This window comes from Phocoena sinus, chromosome 2 (genome assembly GCF_008692025.1).
Source record: "Phocoena sinus isolate mPhoSin1 chromosome 2, mPhoSin1.pri, whole genome shotgun sequence".
Taxonomy (NCBI): domain Eukaryota; kingdom Metazoa; phylum Chordata; class Mammalia; order Artiodactyla; family Phocoenidae; genus Phocoena; species Phocoena sinus.
In genome coordinates, this window is record NC_045764.1 from 18731238 (window position 1) to 18749931 (window position 18694).

The 18694-nt window shown below is 41.5% G+C and overlaps 1 protein-coding gene across 3 annotated transcripts in view; it reads left to right on the top strand.

The window, feature by feature from the left end:
- The window catches only part of APBB1IP (amyloid beta precursor protein binding family B member 1 interacting protein), a 102418-nt gene that overhangs the window by 21639 nt on the left and 62085 nt on the right, over nt 1-18694 (top strand). The window contains exon 2 of one of the 3 annotated variants that reach the window (XM_032624099.1): nt 14648-14758. The exons of the other annotated variants lie outside the window; for them this stretch is intronic. Coding sequence (XP_032479990.1) covers nt 14735-14758 — 24 coding nt within the window. The 5' untranslated portion in view covers nt 14648-14734. The remainder of the gene's footprint in view (nt 1-14647; nt 14759-18694) is intronic. 3 annotated transcript variants of the gene reach the window in all.

The following is an 18694-nucleotide window of genomic DNA, read 5'->3' on the forward strand; positions in this document are numbered from 1 at the left end:
ACAGGAACATTAGTGGTAAAAACTGAGCTGTATTCTCCAAGACCTAAGATTAAACACCTGGTTCTTTTTCATTCTGTACCTTTAAACAATAAATAGATACGACAATTTCTTATGCATTTTCAACACTGAGATAATAATACAGGGCATGGGAGTGTCTTCTTTCCTTGTGTTTGACATAAAACACAAGCCTCTTTTGACTTGGCTAAAACTTTTGGTTCTCATAATCTTTGTACATCCTGTACTTGCCTGTGACTTTTTTTTTTTAACTTTACCATCTATATGTAGAGCAGTGGTTCTCAAACTTTAGTGTACAGTCAAATCACATGGAAATCTTGTTAAAACACAGATTATTGGGACTTCCCTGGTGGCTTAGTGGTTGAGAATTCACCTGCCAACGCAGGGAACATAGGTTTGATCCCTGGTCCGGGAGGATCGCACATGCCATGGAGTTACTAAGCCTGTGCACTACAACTACTGAAGCCCACGTTCCCTAGAGCCCGAGCGCCACAATTACTGAGCTCACACGCTGCAACTACTGAAGCCCAAGCACCTAGAGCCTGTGCTCTGCAATAAGAGAAGCTACTGCAATGAGAAGCCCGCACTCCTCAATGAAGAGTAGCCCCTGCTCCCCGCAACTAGAGAAAGCCCGCATGCAGCAACGAAGACCCGACGCAGCCAGAAAAACACAAAAAACCCCACAGATTATTGGTCCTCACCCCAGAGTTTCTGATTCAGTAATTTTGGAGTGGGGCCGAAGAATTTACATTCCCACGTGTCTGGGAGATGCTGTGGGGCAGGTCTGAGGACCCACACTTTGAGAACCACCGTTGCAGAGAAGGCGCAGAACCAAATCGGCCTCACTGGATTACTCAGCTCTATCAACTCGCCACGTGCTTTCAGAGTCTGGCAATCTTCTTGTAGGATATACCTACTAACTGAACAAGGGCAATGGTGATACGACCACTCTTACCAGTTTCTGAGCATCCCATGTGTATGAGACATTTGTAAACACTTTGTATACGTTATCTTATTTAATTCTTTACAAAAACCCAGTGAAATATCCCTGTTTTATAGATTGAGAAACTGACACTATTAAGGCTGTTTCCCAGCATCACACCACAGTGAGGGCAGAGCTGAATCCAGGTCTTAACCCTCTCCCTTTTCTTTCAATTCATGACCTCCCCACCCCCACCAGTTACAACCAAGAATGTCCTTGGGGCCAGTTGGTGGGAAAGGGATGGGCTGAGTGGGAAGATCCTGGTCAGGAGACCATTGGCTCGAACAGCGTGATGTGTGCTGGTCACCATCACCCTCCTCTCCACAACCGTGATCGGAATATCCAGTCAGCCTGTATCCTTGATCACTGGAGCATCCAGTGTGATGTGGTGGAGATCTTGAAGGGGCCTGCTTTTCTTTGAGAAGGTGACATTTAAGCTGAGATCTCAAGCACCATTTTTAAGCTGCTGCGTTCACCTAAAATCTCTCTCCTCAAACCCTAAGATGCTAAGACCCTAAGGCAGTGATTCAAAGTGGCACTTATTTTAAGTAAAATGATTGGTGGTTCCATACATACTATGGCAACTAACTGATTTTGTGATCTAGGATAAGTTACTTAAACTTTGTAAAATAGGAAAAATAATGCTAACTTCAAAGGATTATTATGAGGATGCCATCAGCCTTCCAGGCCTTCTGGAAGCTAACAGAAGGCTTCAGTTCCAACTGCTTCGTGGTATATTAAGGCTTATATTTACTGAGCACTTAGAGCTAAGCCCGGCCTGTTCTATGGACTTTACATGCATTCATTTATAGGAGTCCCTTTGACCCCACAAGGTAGCTGATTATCACACCTTTCAAAGATGAGAAAACTAAAACCCTGAGAGGTTAAGTAACTTGCCCAAGTTTACCCAGCCAGTATGCAGCAGTGCTGGGTTTTGAACCCCAGCCTCCTGGTTCTAGATTCTGTCCTTGTCCCTGGGGAGGGACTCAGTGGTCCCCCAGTCTCAGGCCTAGGTGAGCCCACATGTCACAAGGGAAATGTAAACAAAATAGAAGCCTCCCCCCAACACTGCACCCCAGCTACTTATGGAAGGTTGGGAGAAAAATATTAGATGTTTTTGTTTTAAGGGATGAATCATCTTGAATGTGGGGGAGTAAAAATTCAGTTCCTTTCTTGCTTCAAAACAGGAGAGTAGGGCTTCCCTGGTGGCGCGGTGGTTGAGAGTCCGCCTGCTGATGCAGGGGACACGGGTTCGTGCCCCGGTCCGGGAAGATCCCACATGCCATGGTGCAGCTGGGCCCGTAAGCCATGGCTGCTGAGCCTGCGCGTCCGGAGTCTGTGCTCCGCAACGGGAGAGGCCACAACAGTGAGAGGCCCGCGTACCGCAAAAAAAAAAAAAAAAAAAAAAAAAAACAGGAGAGTAGAAAGTATTGTCAGTGCATCTTTGAGGAAGAAGAGAGAAAATTTACTAAGAGACTCAGGAAAAGAATTAGAACTGGGTTGCCGCTGGAAACTCTTAAACGTACCTCAGATTTTTCTGATATAAACTTTTTCCATGGCGCATGTATTTTGGACATGGGCGGTCACAGGAATGGCCATAAATCCTTGCAAACAGAGAGAAAGCAGGGGCACCATGGGACACACACTGCATGAGCTCATTAGTGCAGAGTTTACCACCCTTGACTGTTATTTTTTACCAACAGCCCCAATCCTTTGGGGGTTTTGGAGCCAGGTGCAGAATATTGTCCAAGACGAAAAAACAGAAATTTTCTCACCCCACAGAAAGGCAACAAGAATTGGTTGATATTTTCAGTTTTATCCTTAGGCCATGCTGCATATAATTTTTCAGCAAATGAAAATATCAGGCTCATAACATTATTTCTTGAAAGAAAGGCAAACGGTCAGTTTCCAGCAATAGAGAACTGGTTAAATGATGGTACAGCACATCCACATCAAAGATGCTTGGAGCCATGAAATTGGAAGAACTGTGAGTGACAGAGAGGAACGCATGTTACAATTGCTACGTACCGAATGGACTCACATTCTCAGATAAGTTGGCTGTGTCATTATCTCTCTTCCCCACTCACTTCTGAAGGGGCTCCATTTGGTTTCCACCCTCAACGCTTCTCTGGAGATAACCAGTGACTTCTGTGTGGTTAAAGCCAGAGGGCATTTTTCGGTTCTTATCTTGAGAACATTCAACATTGTTATACCATTGCATTGATCAGTTCATTACCATTTTCTTTCTGGAGGTGGGAGATGCGGGACTGAATGTTCAGGGACATTTTAGGACATAAAAGTGTACAGTTGTCCTAGAGTTACACATCATTTCTTCTTAGTATTACAAGTATTATAAAATGTGAGTCTTCACGTCTTCACATTGAGAATCTAAAGATTCTAAGACAGGCTGAGCGTGCCAGGACAATTAGCCAAGTGTGCTGTTCATAACCCAAGTCTGTTCCTTTCAGCCTTTAGAGTTCGCAATATAATTTTTAGGCTTATCAGAGAAAGTCATGAATTTTTTTTAATGTTTCTTGTTGGGTTCAATACAAAGATTTATTTTTCTTTATTGTCTTAAGTATTGTTGGAATTGAAACAACTTCTCTGGAATTCCAGTTACAAGTGTTTGATAGGTAGGCCTTTGGTACCTAAAGGATAATCCTTCATGATACATCAATCTGCCGCATCCATCAGTCTCTTTTGAGTTTGAAAATTATAATCTGAGCGCTCTAGCGATTTCTGCTGCCATGAATTGTGTGTCCTGGGCTGTGAATGTCAGTCTTTGCCAGACATTAACTTTACATGTCAGTGCTGTATCGTGAAATCTTTTGAAAGCTTTTTAAATGAAGATTTGGGATCCAAATGTAACAGCTGAACTGTGTGTTCTACTACCAATGCAGATAACTTAACTAAAATGACAATTAAATAAAAAGACACCTTTTCTGTTCCACTCAGTTGGGACATATATAGTTAAGGAAAACGACATCATAGCTGATTCCTGTTGGTGGTAGCCAGATTTCATATCTGACTGTATAAATCATAACTTTAGAAGTATTAGAATGTCAAAATATGCTTTTGAATCGAGGAGATACGCTGCCTTTAGTTTTCCTTTTTGTTTCAGTGTGTTTTTGAAGTTCTGCAGCAACCTGTGGATTTATTTTGCAATATGAAACAACTCACAAAGCTGGCCATCAGTCTTAGAGTGCTGTTGTGGTAGATTCAGCCCCTGGCTGGCTGTTTCCTGCTTTCTAAGCAAAGCCTGGAATGTGTGCTCTGCCTCGGGCTGTTTCCCACACCTCAGTGGACATGTCTGGTTCTCTTTACTCCAGTGATGGCCAAGATCATGACTCTTCATTCTTAGGAATCTTTAGCAGATGTCGCCTCTGCACTCCTGGAAATTAAAAAGCCATCTGACACTAATATTCTCATGCTTGGGTATTTAAGAATTTTAGCAATCGCTCAGGGAAATCTTCCTTGGGCTAGTCAACATTGGTCTTCACTCCAAAGCAAAACGAAAAATTGAAGCCAAAGTGTTTTGACCTCTTCCCCTTCATCCTTTTCCACTTTCAGCTTGCAGTTGGAAGAAGAGAAGATTAATGTTTTAAAATCATCCATCAGAATCTTGTGATTACCAGCTCATTTCTGCTTCAGACTGTTCATTAAGCATGGCATCTAGACCCAGGTGGCCCCTCCTTTTCTGCCTATCCTAGGGGTAGATGTCAAGGTCATGGCCAGATATGAACCCTAGCTTAGTGTTAGCTGTTCTAGAGGGGGGAGGAGTATGACATAGTACCCACCATCATGTCTTTGAAGACACAACCCAGTTCTGGAGTCTAGAAGCAGTGATGTGACAGATCCTCCCTCACGTGGGATGTGACCACGTGAAAGCCTGTTTCTGTTTGACTTTCTTTGTTGTGTGTGCCTTTTTCTCCTTTACTTTTTCTCTGTGTGTTGAACGTGTGTCATCTCTAGGCAGATGTGCTATATGAGTGTCTAAGTGTATTTTCCACCTGTGTTTTTCTTTCACACACTTCTCCTGCTATGACTTCCATCTACGTGGCTTATTTTCTGCGTAAGGCAAGAGGAAGCAGTACAGTGAAAGAGACTGGACTTGAGTTTGAGTCTTGTCCTTTGTGATCTTGGGCCTGTCACTCAAACTCCGGACCACAAGATCCTCATCTACGAAGATGGGAGTAGTATGATCTACCCCCAAATGGTTTTTATGAGAATTAGATGAAATAATATATCAACCCTGCCCAGGATAGATTTCTTTTTTCTTTTTTTTTTTTTGCGGTACGCGGGCCTCTCACTGTTGTGGCCTCTCCCGTTGCGGAGCACAGGCTCCGGACGTGCAGGCTCAGCGACCATGGCTCACGGGCCCAGCCGCTCCGCGGCATGTGGGATCTTCCCGGGCCGGGGCACAAACCCGTGTCCCCTGCATCGGCAGGCGGACTCTCAACCACTGCGCCACCAGAGAAGCCCTCTTTTTTCTTTTACATTGTCTTTGCCTTCATCTAACATTTCATTCTCCCCTGTTCCTCTTTCTTTCTTTCTTTTTTTGTGTCTTGTTTCATTTGCCTTTTTTTATCCCCCTAATTTATTTGGCTGCTCTGGCTCTTAGTTGTGACACACACGTTTGTTGCCGCATGCGAGATCTTTGTCGCGGCCTGCAGGGTCTTTTCTTAGTTGCGACAAGCAGGATCTTTAGTTGCGGCATGCGGGATCTAGTTCCCTGACTAGGGATCGAACCCGGGCCCCCTGCATTGGGAGCGTGGAGTCTTAACCACTGAACCGCCAGGGAAGTCCCTGCTTTGCTTTTTTAAAACTCGGGTCTCTCTGACTCAAAAGATTGGTTCTTTATTCCCCCAACTTTTTCTTTTGAAAAGTTTCAACACTTCAACAACAACAAAAAGGTAAGAATAGTGCAGGAGACACCCGTGTTCCCTTCACTCCGATTCACTCATTGTCTACATTTTACTGCATGTGCTTTATTTTCTTCACCATTTATCTCTTAAGAACAAAGACCTTCTCTTACACGACCACAGTAGTGTTATCACACTCAGAAAATTTAATTGATTTAATACATTTTCTGATATGTAGTTCATATTCACATTTTCCAAATTATCCCAATAATGTCTTTTTTTTTATTCGAAGAATCCAGACCAGTCATTTTGTCTATTTTGCAGAATGTCCCTCAGTTGAGATTTGTCGGATTAATCCCTCCTGACTAGACTCAAGCGAAACACTTTGGTGGCAGTATTGCAAAGATGACGCCACATCCCGGGGGCATCACATCAGGGGCAGCAGTGTCAGATTGTCCCATCAATGACGATCCTAAGTTTGATTATTTGGTTAAAAGCGTGTCCACCAGATTTTTCCATTGAAAGGTATTCCCTTTGAAAGCGTTAAGGAATACTCTGTGTCACTTACTGTTCTATTTCTGAGTTCTGTTGAACATTTTCATCTCACCTCTCACCTGCCTGGAGCTTGACTTAGCAGAGAATCATCTTTCACCCACTGGTGTCAACATCCACTCTTCATTCTTTATCTCAAGTTTTGGGTTTTTTTCTTTTCTCTTTTTTATTTTGGCTGTGCCACGAGGCTTGCGGGATCTTAGTTCCCTGAACCCGGGCCCTTGGCAGTGAAATTGCAGAGTCCTAATCACTGGACTGCCGGGAAATTCCCTACTGTTCATTCTTGCCACCCACTATGGTGGCTGTAGAATCATTTCCCTTTTTTTTTTTTTTTTTTTTTTAATTTTTTGGCTGCACCGCGTGGCATGCAGGATCTTAGTTCCTGGACCAGGGATCGAATCTGTGCCCTCCACAGTGCAAGCAAGGAGTCTTAACCACTGGACCACCAGCGAAGTCCCCATTTCCCCTTTCTTATCTGTCTCCCCCCTCTACATTGCTCTTCCACTGCTCTCCCTTGAAGTCATTCATCCATTTAGCAAATACTTTTGTGGGTCTTCATGACCAGAGCAGGCACCATGCTTGGCACTAGGAAGGCATAAGTAACCCCTGCCCTCGTGAAACTTAAATGAATATATTGCATTTTAATTTTTTTTATTCATTCATTCATTTAACAAATATTCACTCAGTGTCTATTGTGTATCTACATTGCTCTGCTTCCTGAGAACCCAGCAAGAAACAAAAACAGTCAAATCCCTGCTCTCATGGGGCTTACTTCTAGTTGGTAAGTGGGGAGAGAATATAAACAGGGAGAGGTGGGCTTGTTGGGAAAGAGTTGGTTTTGAAATAGGTCAGGGAACACCTCAGGAATGAGGGAACAATTAAGCAAAGACCTAAAGGCAGTGGGGAGCAAGCCATTTAGGTCGGCGGGGAACAGGTGTTCCAAAGAAAAAAGCATGTGCAAATGCATGCTGGCAGGGTCCACGGAACAGCTGGGAGGCTGCCGGGAGCAGAGTTAAAGGAGATAAAATCAGACAGGCAAAAGATGGGGCGGGGCTAAGTATGGTTGAATATGTGAAATAAGAGAGAAGTTTGGGCTAGAGATACACACTGGGGGTTGGCAGCTTGTGTGTGGTATTTAAAGCCATGAGACAGCATGAGATCAGCTAGGGAGTGAGTGTAGATAGAGGCCAGAAGGAAAACCAGGAGATCTGGGAGATGAGGAGGAACCAATCAAAGAGGCTAAGAGGAGAGACCAGTGAGGTACCTGAACTTTGTACATTTTGGGGAGACCCCCTTTAAAAAAAAGAATACAAAATGATGAATAAAAGTTTAAAAAGTAAATATTAGAGTGAGAAAGGAATCACAACAAATTACTAATTTTTTAAAACACATACCACAAATCTTAAAAAAATACAAATGAACTTATTTACAAAACAGAAATAGACTCACAGACATAGAAACCAGACTTACAGTTACCAGAGGGGAAATGGGTGAGGGGATGAATTAGGAATTTGGGATTAGCAGATACATATTACTACATATAAAACAGATAAACAACAGAGACCTACTTTATAACATGGGGAACTATATTCAATATCTTGTAATAACCTTTAATGGAAAAGAACTGAAAAAGACTATATAATATATGTATAAACGGAATCATTTGCTGTATACCTGAAATATTGTAAATCAACTATATTTCAATTTAAAAAAATCACAAAATCCAAAAGGTACATTTTTATTATTACTAACTGCCTGATATATGTTTTCCTACATTTTTGGCTGCATATCTTTGATCACCTCTCCATATGAGGATAAATTTGAAATACAATTTTCTATAGTGGAAATAGCTAATTTAGTCTTTTCTCCCACGTGGTTACTCAAGATTAATTGTGTTATTGATAGTCTAGAAAAAGTTTTACTTCAGTCTCACAGGACTCTATGGTAAGACTTTATCTGTAATTTCCTCCGTGGTTTCTACTGCTGGAGGTGCCTCTTGCCCAGGAGCAAGACCTCAGAGAACTAACTGAGTCATTTGCTCTCACGAGATATGACATGGCACCCATGGCTCCCAATGGCTCAAGAAGTAGCTGGTCCAGCTCAGCTAGGACCATGCATTTCCTGCCCCCTCCCAACTGCTAGGCTGGCCCTGGGGGTGGTGTAAGGTGGCTGTGGAAGCCTGGGTCAAGGTGATTCCGTGCAAGGAGCAGAGCAGAACAGCATTTCCTTTAGATATTCTCCTTGGAATAGAAGATGCAGTCCACAGTCCATGAGATTTACCTTGGGTCCAGCTCTTGCTGGAGTCCAGGTGAAGTGAAGGTAGTGCTGGCAGCCTATCAACCCCACTTGAAGCCCTTGGACCACTACCAGGGTGACCGCCCAGCAAGAAAACGGTGTTCCATGTTGTTGTGGGGTGTCAGAAGAGAACTGCAAGTCTTAGAAGGAGCCTGCAAGTGAGGATCCCTGAAACTTAAGCTTTATTGGCTTCAAGGTCAGTTGGTCTCTGTTAGGAGGAAAAACAGGAAAGAAAGCCTTCATGGAAGCCAAGTGAAGGAAGTATTTCCAAGAAAAGGTCATCAATGAATGGTGTTAAATGCTGTTTAAGCTGCTGAGAATGACATGAAGGTCATTGGTAATCTTGACACAATTTGGTGACATGGTGGGAACAAAAGTCCAATTGGGGTATGTCTTGGTCAGTTCGAGCTGCTATAACAAAAATGCCATAGACTGGGCCGCTTAAACCACAAACCTTTATTTCTCACAGTTTTGGAAGCTGGGAAGTCCAAGACCAAGGCATCAGCCGATCCGGTGTCTAGTGAGGGCTCTCTTCCTGGTTTGCAGTGTTCATCTTCTTGCTGCGTCCTCACATGGCAGAGAGAGAGAAGAAGCAAGCTCTCTCGTGTCTCTTCTTTTTTTGCGGTACGCCGGCCTCTCACTGTTGCGGCCTCTCCCGTTGTGGAGCACAGGCTCCGGACGCGCAGGCTCAGCGGCCATGGCTCACGGGCCCAGCCGCTCCGCGGCATGTGGGATCTTCCCGGACCGGGGCCCAAACCCACTTCCCCTGCATCGGCCGGCGGACTCTCAACCACTGCGCCACCAGGGAAGCCCTCGTGTCTCTTCTTACAGGGGCACTAATCCCAACACGAAGGCTCCACCCTCATGACCTGATTACCTCCCAAAGGCTCCATCAACAAATACCATCACATTGGAGACTGGGGTTGCAACATATGAATTTGGGGGGAAGGGGTGTGGGACACAAACATTCAGCCATAGCAGGGTAAATTCAAGAGGAAATGGAGACAAGTAGGAAACAGTGAATACAGATAACTATTCATAGGAATTGTGTGTATGAAAATTAATGCCCATTCTTATTTACAAACGAGTGAATAATGTATTTTTCTATTTTTGTCTCTTCAAAAAACCATAAATTACGTTGTCACTTTTGTTTGCTGTCACAGTAGATCCTAAATATAAAAGCAGTTCCCCATGCTTTATGTAGATGCTCAAAATAGAATAAAAAGGGAACCTAAGAAAATCCCAAGATTTTAAAATTCTGTTTTCAGCCCAAGTATATCCAAGTGACACCAGTCTACATCTTGCCTCCTAAAGATACAGAAAAGCCATCAGGACAGATGCAAGTGAGAATTGTGTTCATATGAGCTGACCTTCCCCTGTGTCACACGTGGTTTACTTTTGAATCCTGTTGAACATTTTTGGGTCTTTTTCTGCCTTCTCACTTTTCACCTCTCTGGAGTTTGACTTAGCAGAGTGCATTATTACTCTGCCCCACTCCACCTTGCATTCACTCAAAACCAAAGCAATTTGGAAATAAGTCCATTTTAAAATCATACTTTTAAAAAATATGGTAGTCCATCTCATGTTCTGTATGTGTGTGTCTACACTGACAAATTCTAAGGTTTTTCAAACTGCTCCCTTAGGGTTTTTTAATTATTGAAAAAAATATGTCATTTCATGATTACTCTTTCATTTGCAAATGTTTTTTCCATCAAACTTTTGCCATCACGGTACCGCCTACCAAAGAATCCTATTGTCTTGACTGTTCCTTTTGCATGACCGTACATATACACATCTATGCTGTCCATGTGAATTTCCTTTGAGATTGATCGTTGTGTTGGTTTTGTATTGTTCGTATGACCATAGTGATTATCCTGTTAACCTAGTAACTGTTAGCCTAGTTCTTAAAATTTTCACTGATCTCAAGTATACTGTGCAAAGCCAGTTAAGTTGGCCCAAGAGATTTCTTCTAGTTCTTTTTTGAGTATTATTTGATACTGTGTGTAATTTTAGAGATGTTTCTGTTTCCTGTTTTATGTTACACAGAAATTTTAGCTCCCCCCTCCCCCAAACATTGCAAGAACCTTTAACCACGTGCTGTGTTGTTCCGTGAACCACTTCCTCTTGAGGAGTGCTTTCATTGCATTTTGAAAAAAACTGCATTGAAGGAATCAGGCAAAATGCAATATTGTCCGTTATTTTCCAATCATACTGTACGCTAGCTACTTCATAGTTTCCGCCAGCATTTGTGATCACCTGGATTCTGCACTACATATTCCATACCAAGTGTGGTTCCTATCATCAACAGATCTTTTAAAAATTATCTCCTCTTTTGTATCTGTAGTTGCAATGTGTGGGCTGATTTTTTTTTTCCTAGGAAAAAAAAAACCACAGCCAGCCGTTTTTTTAATTTAAAAGTAATAAAAAATACCTAAGCAAATTGATACTGACAGAGCCTCAGATTTTTCAACCTTCTTTCTCATGAATTCTAGTTATATTTTAACTCTGGCAATCTAGCTATAGACTCAAAACACCACTCCACTTGCCCTGATACATGATAATGCTACAACATGGATGAATCTTGAGGACAAATATTTCATTCCACTTACATGAGATGATGACAAGAGTAGCCAGATTCATAAAAAAAGAAAGTAGGCTGACAGATACCAGGGTCTGAGGCTGGGGGAGGGGGGAGATGGGGAATTATTATTTAATGGATATGAAGTTACGGTTAAGGAAGATGAGAAAGTTCTGGAAATGAATGGTCCTGGTTGCACAACAATGTGAATGTGCTTAATGTGACTGAACTGTGCACTTAAAAAGTATTCAAATGGTAAATTTCATGTTATGGATATTTTACTTCAATTTTCTAAAATTTACCCAAAAAATGATGGAATGGAGGGTAAAAAAGAAGTCTCAATGCAAGGATGCAAACATTTTTCTTTGCCTTCAACATGGAAAGACATATAGTATGTAGATGAAGTCTAGATATTTAATCCTTAATACATTGATGAAGAGAAACACACTTGTAGAAGACCCACAGAGGAAAATCTTTTTTTTTAATTATTTTTATTTATTTATTTATTTATTTATTTAGGAAAATCTTTCAGAGATTTGTTTGAGCCTAGAACAGTGTCTGGGATCAGTAAATTTTTTTGTTTTTGTTTCTGTCAGAAACACTGGGAATGGGACCGAACAATCTGGTTTTTTTGTTGTTTTTTTTTGTTTTGTTTATTTTTATTTTTGGCTGCGTTGGGTCTTTGTTGCTGCCCGTGGGCTTTCTCTAGTTGTGGTGAGCGGGGCTAATCTTCCTTGCGGTGTGCGGGCTTCTCATCATGGTGGCTTCTCTTGTTGCGGAGCACAGGCTCTAGGCGCACGGGCTTCAGTAGTTGTGGCACGCAGGCTCAGTAGTTGTGGCACATGGGCTTAGTTGCTCCACGGCATGTGGGATCTTCCTGGACTGGGGATGAAACCCGTGTCCCCTGCATTGGCAGGCAGATTCTTAACCACTGTGCCACCAGGGAAGTCCCAGTAAGTGTTTGTTGATTGACTTAAATTGTGTAACCTCAGGCAAGTTAATTAACCTCTGGGTGCCTTAGTTTCCTCATCTGTTAAATGGGGAAAATAAGTGGCCTATCTAGGTTGATTGTGGGGATAGATTTAATCATTCAGTACATGTAAAGCTCAAGAACAGTGCCTGGCACAGAGTAAGAACACCTAATAGTTATTAGATATTGTTTTTATTATCATCAGGCAGGTAGAGAGACTGAGTAGATTCCTCTCTCTCAACCGACAGCCACGCACAGGAGCAACAGAGCAGGGGACTTTCTTCTGGGTATATAGATGGCTGTTCTGGTGGAATTTTGAAGACCAGTTCTAACCTGTCTGAACTTAACTGACCAACTCATTTTAATGATCGAAAAGTCAATTTTACACATCCTTTGTTGTTGCATTAAAAATTTTTTTACTAACAACTATTCTATCTTTTCTTTTAATTCTTATTGCTCTAAATTTTCATTCTGTTCTTGGTACCAGGACCTCAATGCAAGTAAAGATGATGCATGACTAAAAGCACGGCTGAAAAGAAGAGCTTTACAACCATCAAACTAGACCATCCACAAATTCATAATCTCTTAACCTGGTGCGATAGGAAAGCAGGCTTTTGACAAATAAGTGCCTTATAAAAATGTAAATAACACAGGGTTCTTCATTGTATTGACGCTGGCTGCCACTGAATACATCTTTTAGTAAAGCCAAGAATTGATCATCAAAAAGGAAAAATCTCAACCTTTTTATTTTTATGCAGAAGTTATTAGGACAACTTTTAAAAATTATTTATTTGGCTGTACTGGGTCTTAGTTGCGGCACACGGGATCTTTGTTGTGTCATGTGGGATCTTTTAGTTGAGGTATGTGGGATCTAGTTCCCTGACCAGGGATCGAACCTGGGCCCCCTGCATTGGGAACGCGGAGTCTTAGCCACTGGACCACCAGGGAAGTCCCAGAACCACTTTTCAAAAACCTGTATGAACAGTAGTCGTTTTGTTTTCTGTTTTATGAAAAGTTCTTATAAGTTTATTATTAACTATTTTATTTAATATACAAAATTGGGTTTTTATGAATATACCTTTTTAAATGTGTCAAATAACCCCCCCCTTTTTTTTTTCCTAAGAGTCATCTCTTAAGGTATTGCAGTGATGTACCAAATTAAATAGGCGAGAGGTTAAAGGAAACTACTGGAATAGAAGAGAGGTCAGGGAGAGGATAGCAAGGAACATAACAAAGTCCAGCTATACAGACAAAGCTTGTATAACCCCTTATTTTAATACTATTATGCTCAAAATTCAGTTCCAAACAAGAAAGTATAACATATATGTCATGAGAAGAATATTTGAATGTGTTCATATGTGTATTCATTTTTGTTCTCACAGATTCGCAGATTTACACATAAACACGTAAAGAACCAAAATGTGACATTGGCAAATGCAAACAGGCACATAAAATTTATCTGTTTTGAAGCCCAGTGCAAGCCTGAGGCATACAGCTAATTCTGTGTAAATAGTAAAACACATATAATATAGATTATATGTTAAAGTGATATAGGTAACCTGATTTATTACTGTGTAATTAAGCTATTCCATTTCTGTTCTAAAGTGAGGTATGAATTTCTGTTTATGGGGCTAAAATGAATTAGATATATGATGTGAATAAAGGAATACTTAAATAGAAGATATAATTTGTTTTTATTTATTAAATAATGGCAAATTAACCTACTCCTTGAAATGTTAAGTGACTTCAGGTTGAATTAGATAAGGAAAGCCATGGATAACGTCACTTGAGTTGCATGGTGGCTATTAGATTTTTCTCAAAGCAACAAAAACTGATTCAGGCCTAAATAGATGTGAACTCCAGTGAACCTCTGTGTTTGCCAACAAAATTTATCTGTATAAATACCAGTATTTACTCACTTGGAAAGCACTAAAAAATAGTGAAATATTGCTATAGTGAGTGATGTTCCAGAGACCTGTAGCTGTGATTACAGCTTGGAAACAGACTCTCTGTTTATTTTCCCTGGTAGTTAAAGGAAACGTGGGATTTGGTGACCTCCAAGGACTGTCCAGCCCCGGAATGTTACGTCTTTGCGTGCAGGGCAACAGACTCCACGTCTAGGACACAGGAGGTGGAATGACAGTGACTAATGACTTCTTCCCACTAGTCTGGGAGGTTACCTACGCTCTCTGTGTTTTCAACAGAGCACTTTTAAACCTAAAGATGAGCAAGAGCTAATCCTTCCTTAATAAGAGCTCCCAGTTGGGAAAGAAGTTCTAACACAGTAACAAAAAGAGCGTGATCCAGTATGATAGATGCTAAGTACTGTATGCTATTTTATTTAAATGTCCCAACCATCCTCTGAATTACATATTCATCTCTTCATTTTACAGATGAGGAAACAAACCCAGGGAGGTTAAATGCCTTAACAAGGTTGTTGTTTCTGGGGACTGGATTTACTGATAGGGTTACCAAGTACAATGGACAGCACATCTCTCTACCAGGTATGAAGACATCCATGAAAGCTGGATTCCAAATGATCAGTAGGGTTTTATGAAGGATAAGTGCACTGAGGAGGATGCTATTGAAAGGGAATAGCATATACCAAGACAAAGAGAGTGTTTAAAAGCCTGTTCAGACAATGTCAAGGGCCCTGATGGGTAAGAGTTGAATCCTGAAAAGTAGGTTGGAGCAAATTACGAAGGACTTTGAAAGACATACTGAGACTTGAACTCTCCCCACTTCATCGTGATCTGTCACGGAGGATTTTCAAACAGGAGACTGGCGCATTCAAATTTCTATTTCAAATTTGAAGTGATGGTGATGGGGCTTGATGGGGGATCCAGGAGCCTGCAGGCTGGATGAGCTGATGAGGGTCTCAACAGTAAGTATGAAGGAAAGGAAGCTCTCTGCAGGGGAAACCAGCAGGATTTTTTTGACTGATTGGGTGGAAAAATGGGAAGAGTCAGGGACTATGCCAGGGTTTGTAAATTAGACTAATAAATGAATAATGACCAAGAGTCAAGTTAGGGCATGTAGAAGGAGAATGCACCAGAGGGGGAAGAATGATGGGAAGGACTGTGGACTATTGAACGGGCTGTTTTAGGTGAGCCACTCAGATAAAATGAGGTCTGCCCTGGCTCAGGTCCAAAGTCATGGCTGGAATTGCTCGTGCAAATGGCAATGAAACCTGCATCCAAACTGAGTTAAATAGTTGAGGTTAACTTGGCCATAGATAGAAACAGGGGTCCTGTTAAGCATATAAATATCAGAGTACTTAGAGTAGACCTTTTTACTGCTCTCTGGGGATATAACTGACATATTAAGTTTAAGGCGTACAACATGATGTGATATATGTATATATTGTGAAACAATCACCACAACAAGTTGAATTGACATATCCATCACCTGGCATAGTCACAGTGTTTTCTCTTATGGACAGATTTTTTAAATATGTGTATTTAAAGTTTATATATGAAATTTACATATGTGGAGAAGAAAAACTATCTGAAGATAAAAGCTGAGGCTTAGAAGCTTGAGCCTTGTGGAAAGACTGAGAATTCAGGAAAATTGCCCCGTCATTCAAGGAATCTGAGGCAGAATTTCAGCCTGGATGTGCAGCCTCAGCCACCCACCCCTCTCCTATCCACTCTCCACACCCTCCAAAAAAAACCCAGTGAAATCTGTCTGATAAAGAACTATTCCAAATTATTTATTTAAAATTTTTTTTTTAATTTTTATTTATTTTCTTTCATTTTTTTTGGCTGCATCAGGTCTTAGTGGCGGCATGTGGGGTCTTTGTTGAGGCGTGCGGACCTTCCGTTGCAGCGCGGGCTTCTCTCTAGTTGTGGCATGCAGGTTTTCTCTCTCTAGTTGTGGCACCCCGGGTCCAGAGTGCATGGGCTCTGTAGTTTGCAGCATGCAGGCTCAGTAGTTGTGGCGAGTGAGCTTTAGTTGCCCTGTGGCAGGTGGGATCTTCGTTCCCCAACCAGGGATTGAACCCACATCCCCTGCACTGGAAGGCAGATTCTTTACCACTGGACCACCAGGGAAGTCCCTCCAAATTTTTTAAATCTACGGTTTGTTGTTCTTCCCAAGACACAAAAGGAATTCAGAAATGACATACTTACAAAAAGATGTTAATTCCACCCAGTTGCGATGTGCACGTTGCTGTTTTGCAATCCGTTGCTTCACTAAGGCTCCTCCACCCCTGCTCTTGGGGCTGTTAACCCATACAACACTTTGAGCGCTTAGGGCTGGGTGTTTTCTTGCTCGGTTTCTCTCTTTTTAATCCTGATTTTGACCTTCAGGAAATACCGAACATACAAATAGACACAGCCCTATTTTCTTGTGCATGTGTATGTGTATAGGCACTATGTATATATCCACGGGACTCTTGTTCTGTCCATAAGGTTTTCTTGGGGAATATAAATATGTAAGATGATTTGAATGTACACATTTATGTTAATAGCCCTTAACTAAATGTTTTATTATTTTCACCAAGGATACAACTCTTTTAAACTGTGATCCATTCAGTAACATATTTACTTATGACAGGATTTACAGAATAATTTTGATATTGACTCCTTTAAATAATTCAATATCAACACACTCTGGGGAAAAGGAATGCAAGGGCAGGGGGAAAGATTTTTACCAGATGGACGCAGGGAGAGTCAGCAGAGGTCACAAGAAGATGCTGCTGTTTCAAGTTATTTCCGTGTTAGGTGTATGATTCACTCTGGCAAGTCCTCAACCCGTTCTGGTTTTTTTTTTTTTAATTTAATTTTTATTTTATACTGGAGTCTAGTTGGTTTACAATATTGTGTTAGTTTCAGGTGTACAGCAAAGTGATTCAGTTATACATATACATATCTCCATTTCTTTTCCCATTTAGGTTACTACAGAGTACTGAGTAGAGTTTCCTGTGCTATACAGTAGGTCCTTGTTGATTCTCTGTTTTGTATATAGTGGTGTTTATATGCCTCACCCCATTCTGTGTCAGTGGTGTATACAGGCTGAGAAGCTAAGGTCTTTGGGCTCAGTGCATATTTCTGACCCATCAATGCCACATTTCCTTTCAAGACTTCATTCTTCATCATTTAGTGCTTTTCCAAATGTAATGGTTTAAGAGAAAGCATCAAGGATAAGATTCTTATTACTAGCATCATCTTTGGTTCCTTTGAGTTTATTTTAACACTGACTGGCAGTTTTGAGGTCAGCAAATAAATCTATTTTTTTCCACTCTGAAAGGATTACTTTTCTCTCATGAAAAACTTTGAAATATGTTAACACTAGTACTTACTCTTAACTTGCCCTGTTAGTAATAATTCATCTGAAGGATTCCTTTATTTTGTCACATTATTGTACTGCATAATATTCTAAAGAAAATAAATTCACATGGGCAGTTCTGGAATTTTATAGTTTTTTTCTGCTAATTTCCTCTTATTAAAGTAATGAGTGAATCATCCATTATAAGATTTTGAAACCAGATTAATTATTTGAAGGGACACTTTTTTTTTTTTTTTTTTTTTTTGCGGTATGCGGGCCTCTCACCGTTGTGGCCTCTCCCGTTGCGGAGCACAGGCTCCAGACGCGCAGGCTCAGCGGCCATGGCTCATGGGCCCAGCCGCTCCGCGGCATGTGGGATCCTCCCGGACCGGGGCACGAACCCGTGTCCTCCTGCATCAGCAGGCGGACTCTCAACCACTGCGCCACCAGGGAAGCCCAAAGGGACACTTTTCGAAACCATGAGTACTTTGTTGACTTAAATATTTTCTTTCCTCTATTTTGTAGGTAATTTGAAGAAGGGAGAGTATGATTCAGATACTTTATAAGCAACTGGGAGGGAATTAAAACCATATGTGAGTGGATTCTAGCATTGACTTCCCTCCCCAACCAGAGGCAGGGCCCACCTGCATCTCTTTTTCCTTCTCTGATTATAACAAACACTAAACCCAGCAATCCATAGAATGGAATGAACTTCTTCCATCCTTTCTTCACTGATGCTATTTGAATCCTTCCTACCTCTTAGACCTACACACATAGACCCACACCTGCAGTGTCTGCCTTACCTGTCACTTCTGTACCTGAGGGCTCATCTGCCTACCTTGTATGGTTTGACCCTGAGCACTCACTGAATGGCTTCATCAGACTCAAAACACGTGCCTCCCTGTCCCATGTGTATGTTCACCTGATTCTTTCAGGTGTGTCTGCTACTTAGAAGTGGGCTTGTCCCATCGTATCATAGACTTCTTTTGTTTGAATGAAGTCCCCTTCCTGGCCCTTCCTGGTCAACCCAGTTTTGTAGCTTCCCCATGCTCCTGCAAGATACCTCCTCCAGTGGAAGCCAGATAGGAGGTTCTGGAAAATTAACAATCATAGCAATTCAAATATTCTCCCTCCAGTATAAAACATGCACAACTGAAAACTTGAATGTACTC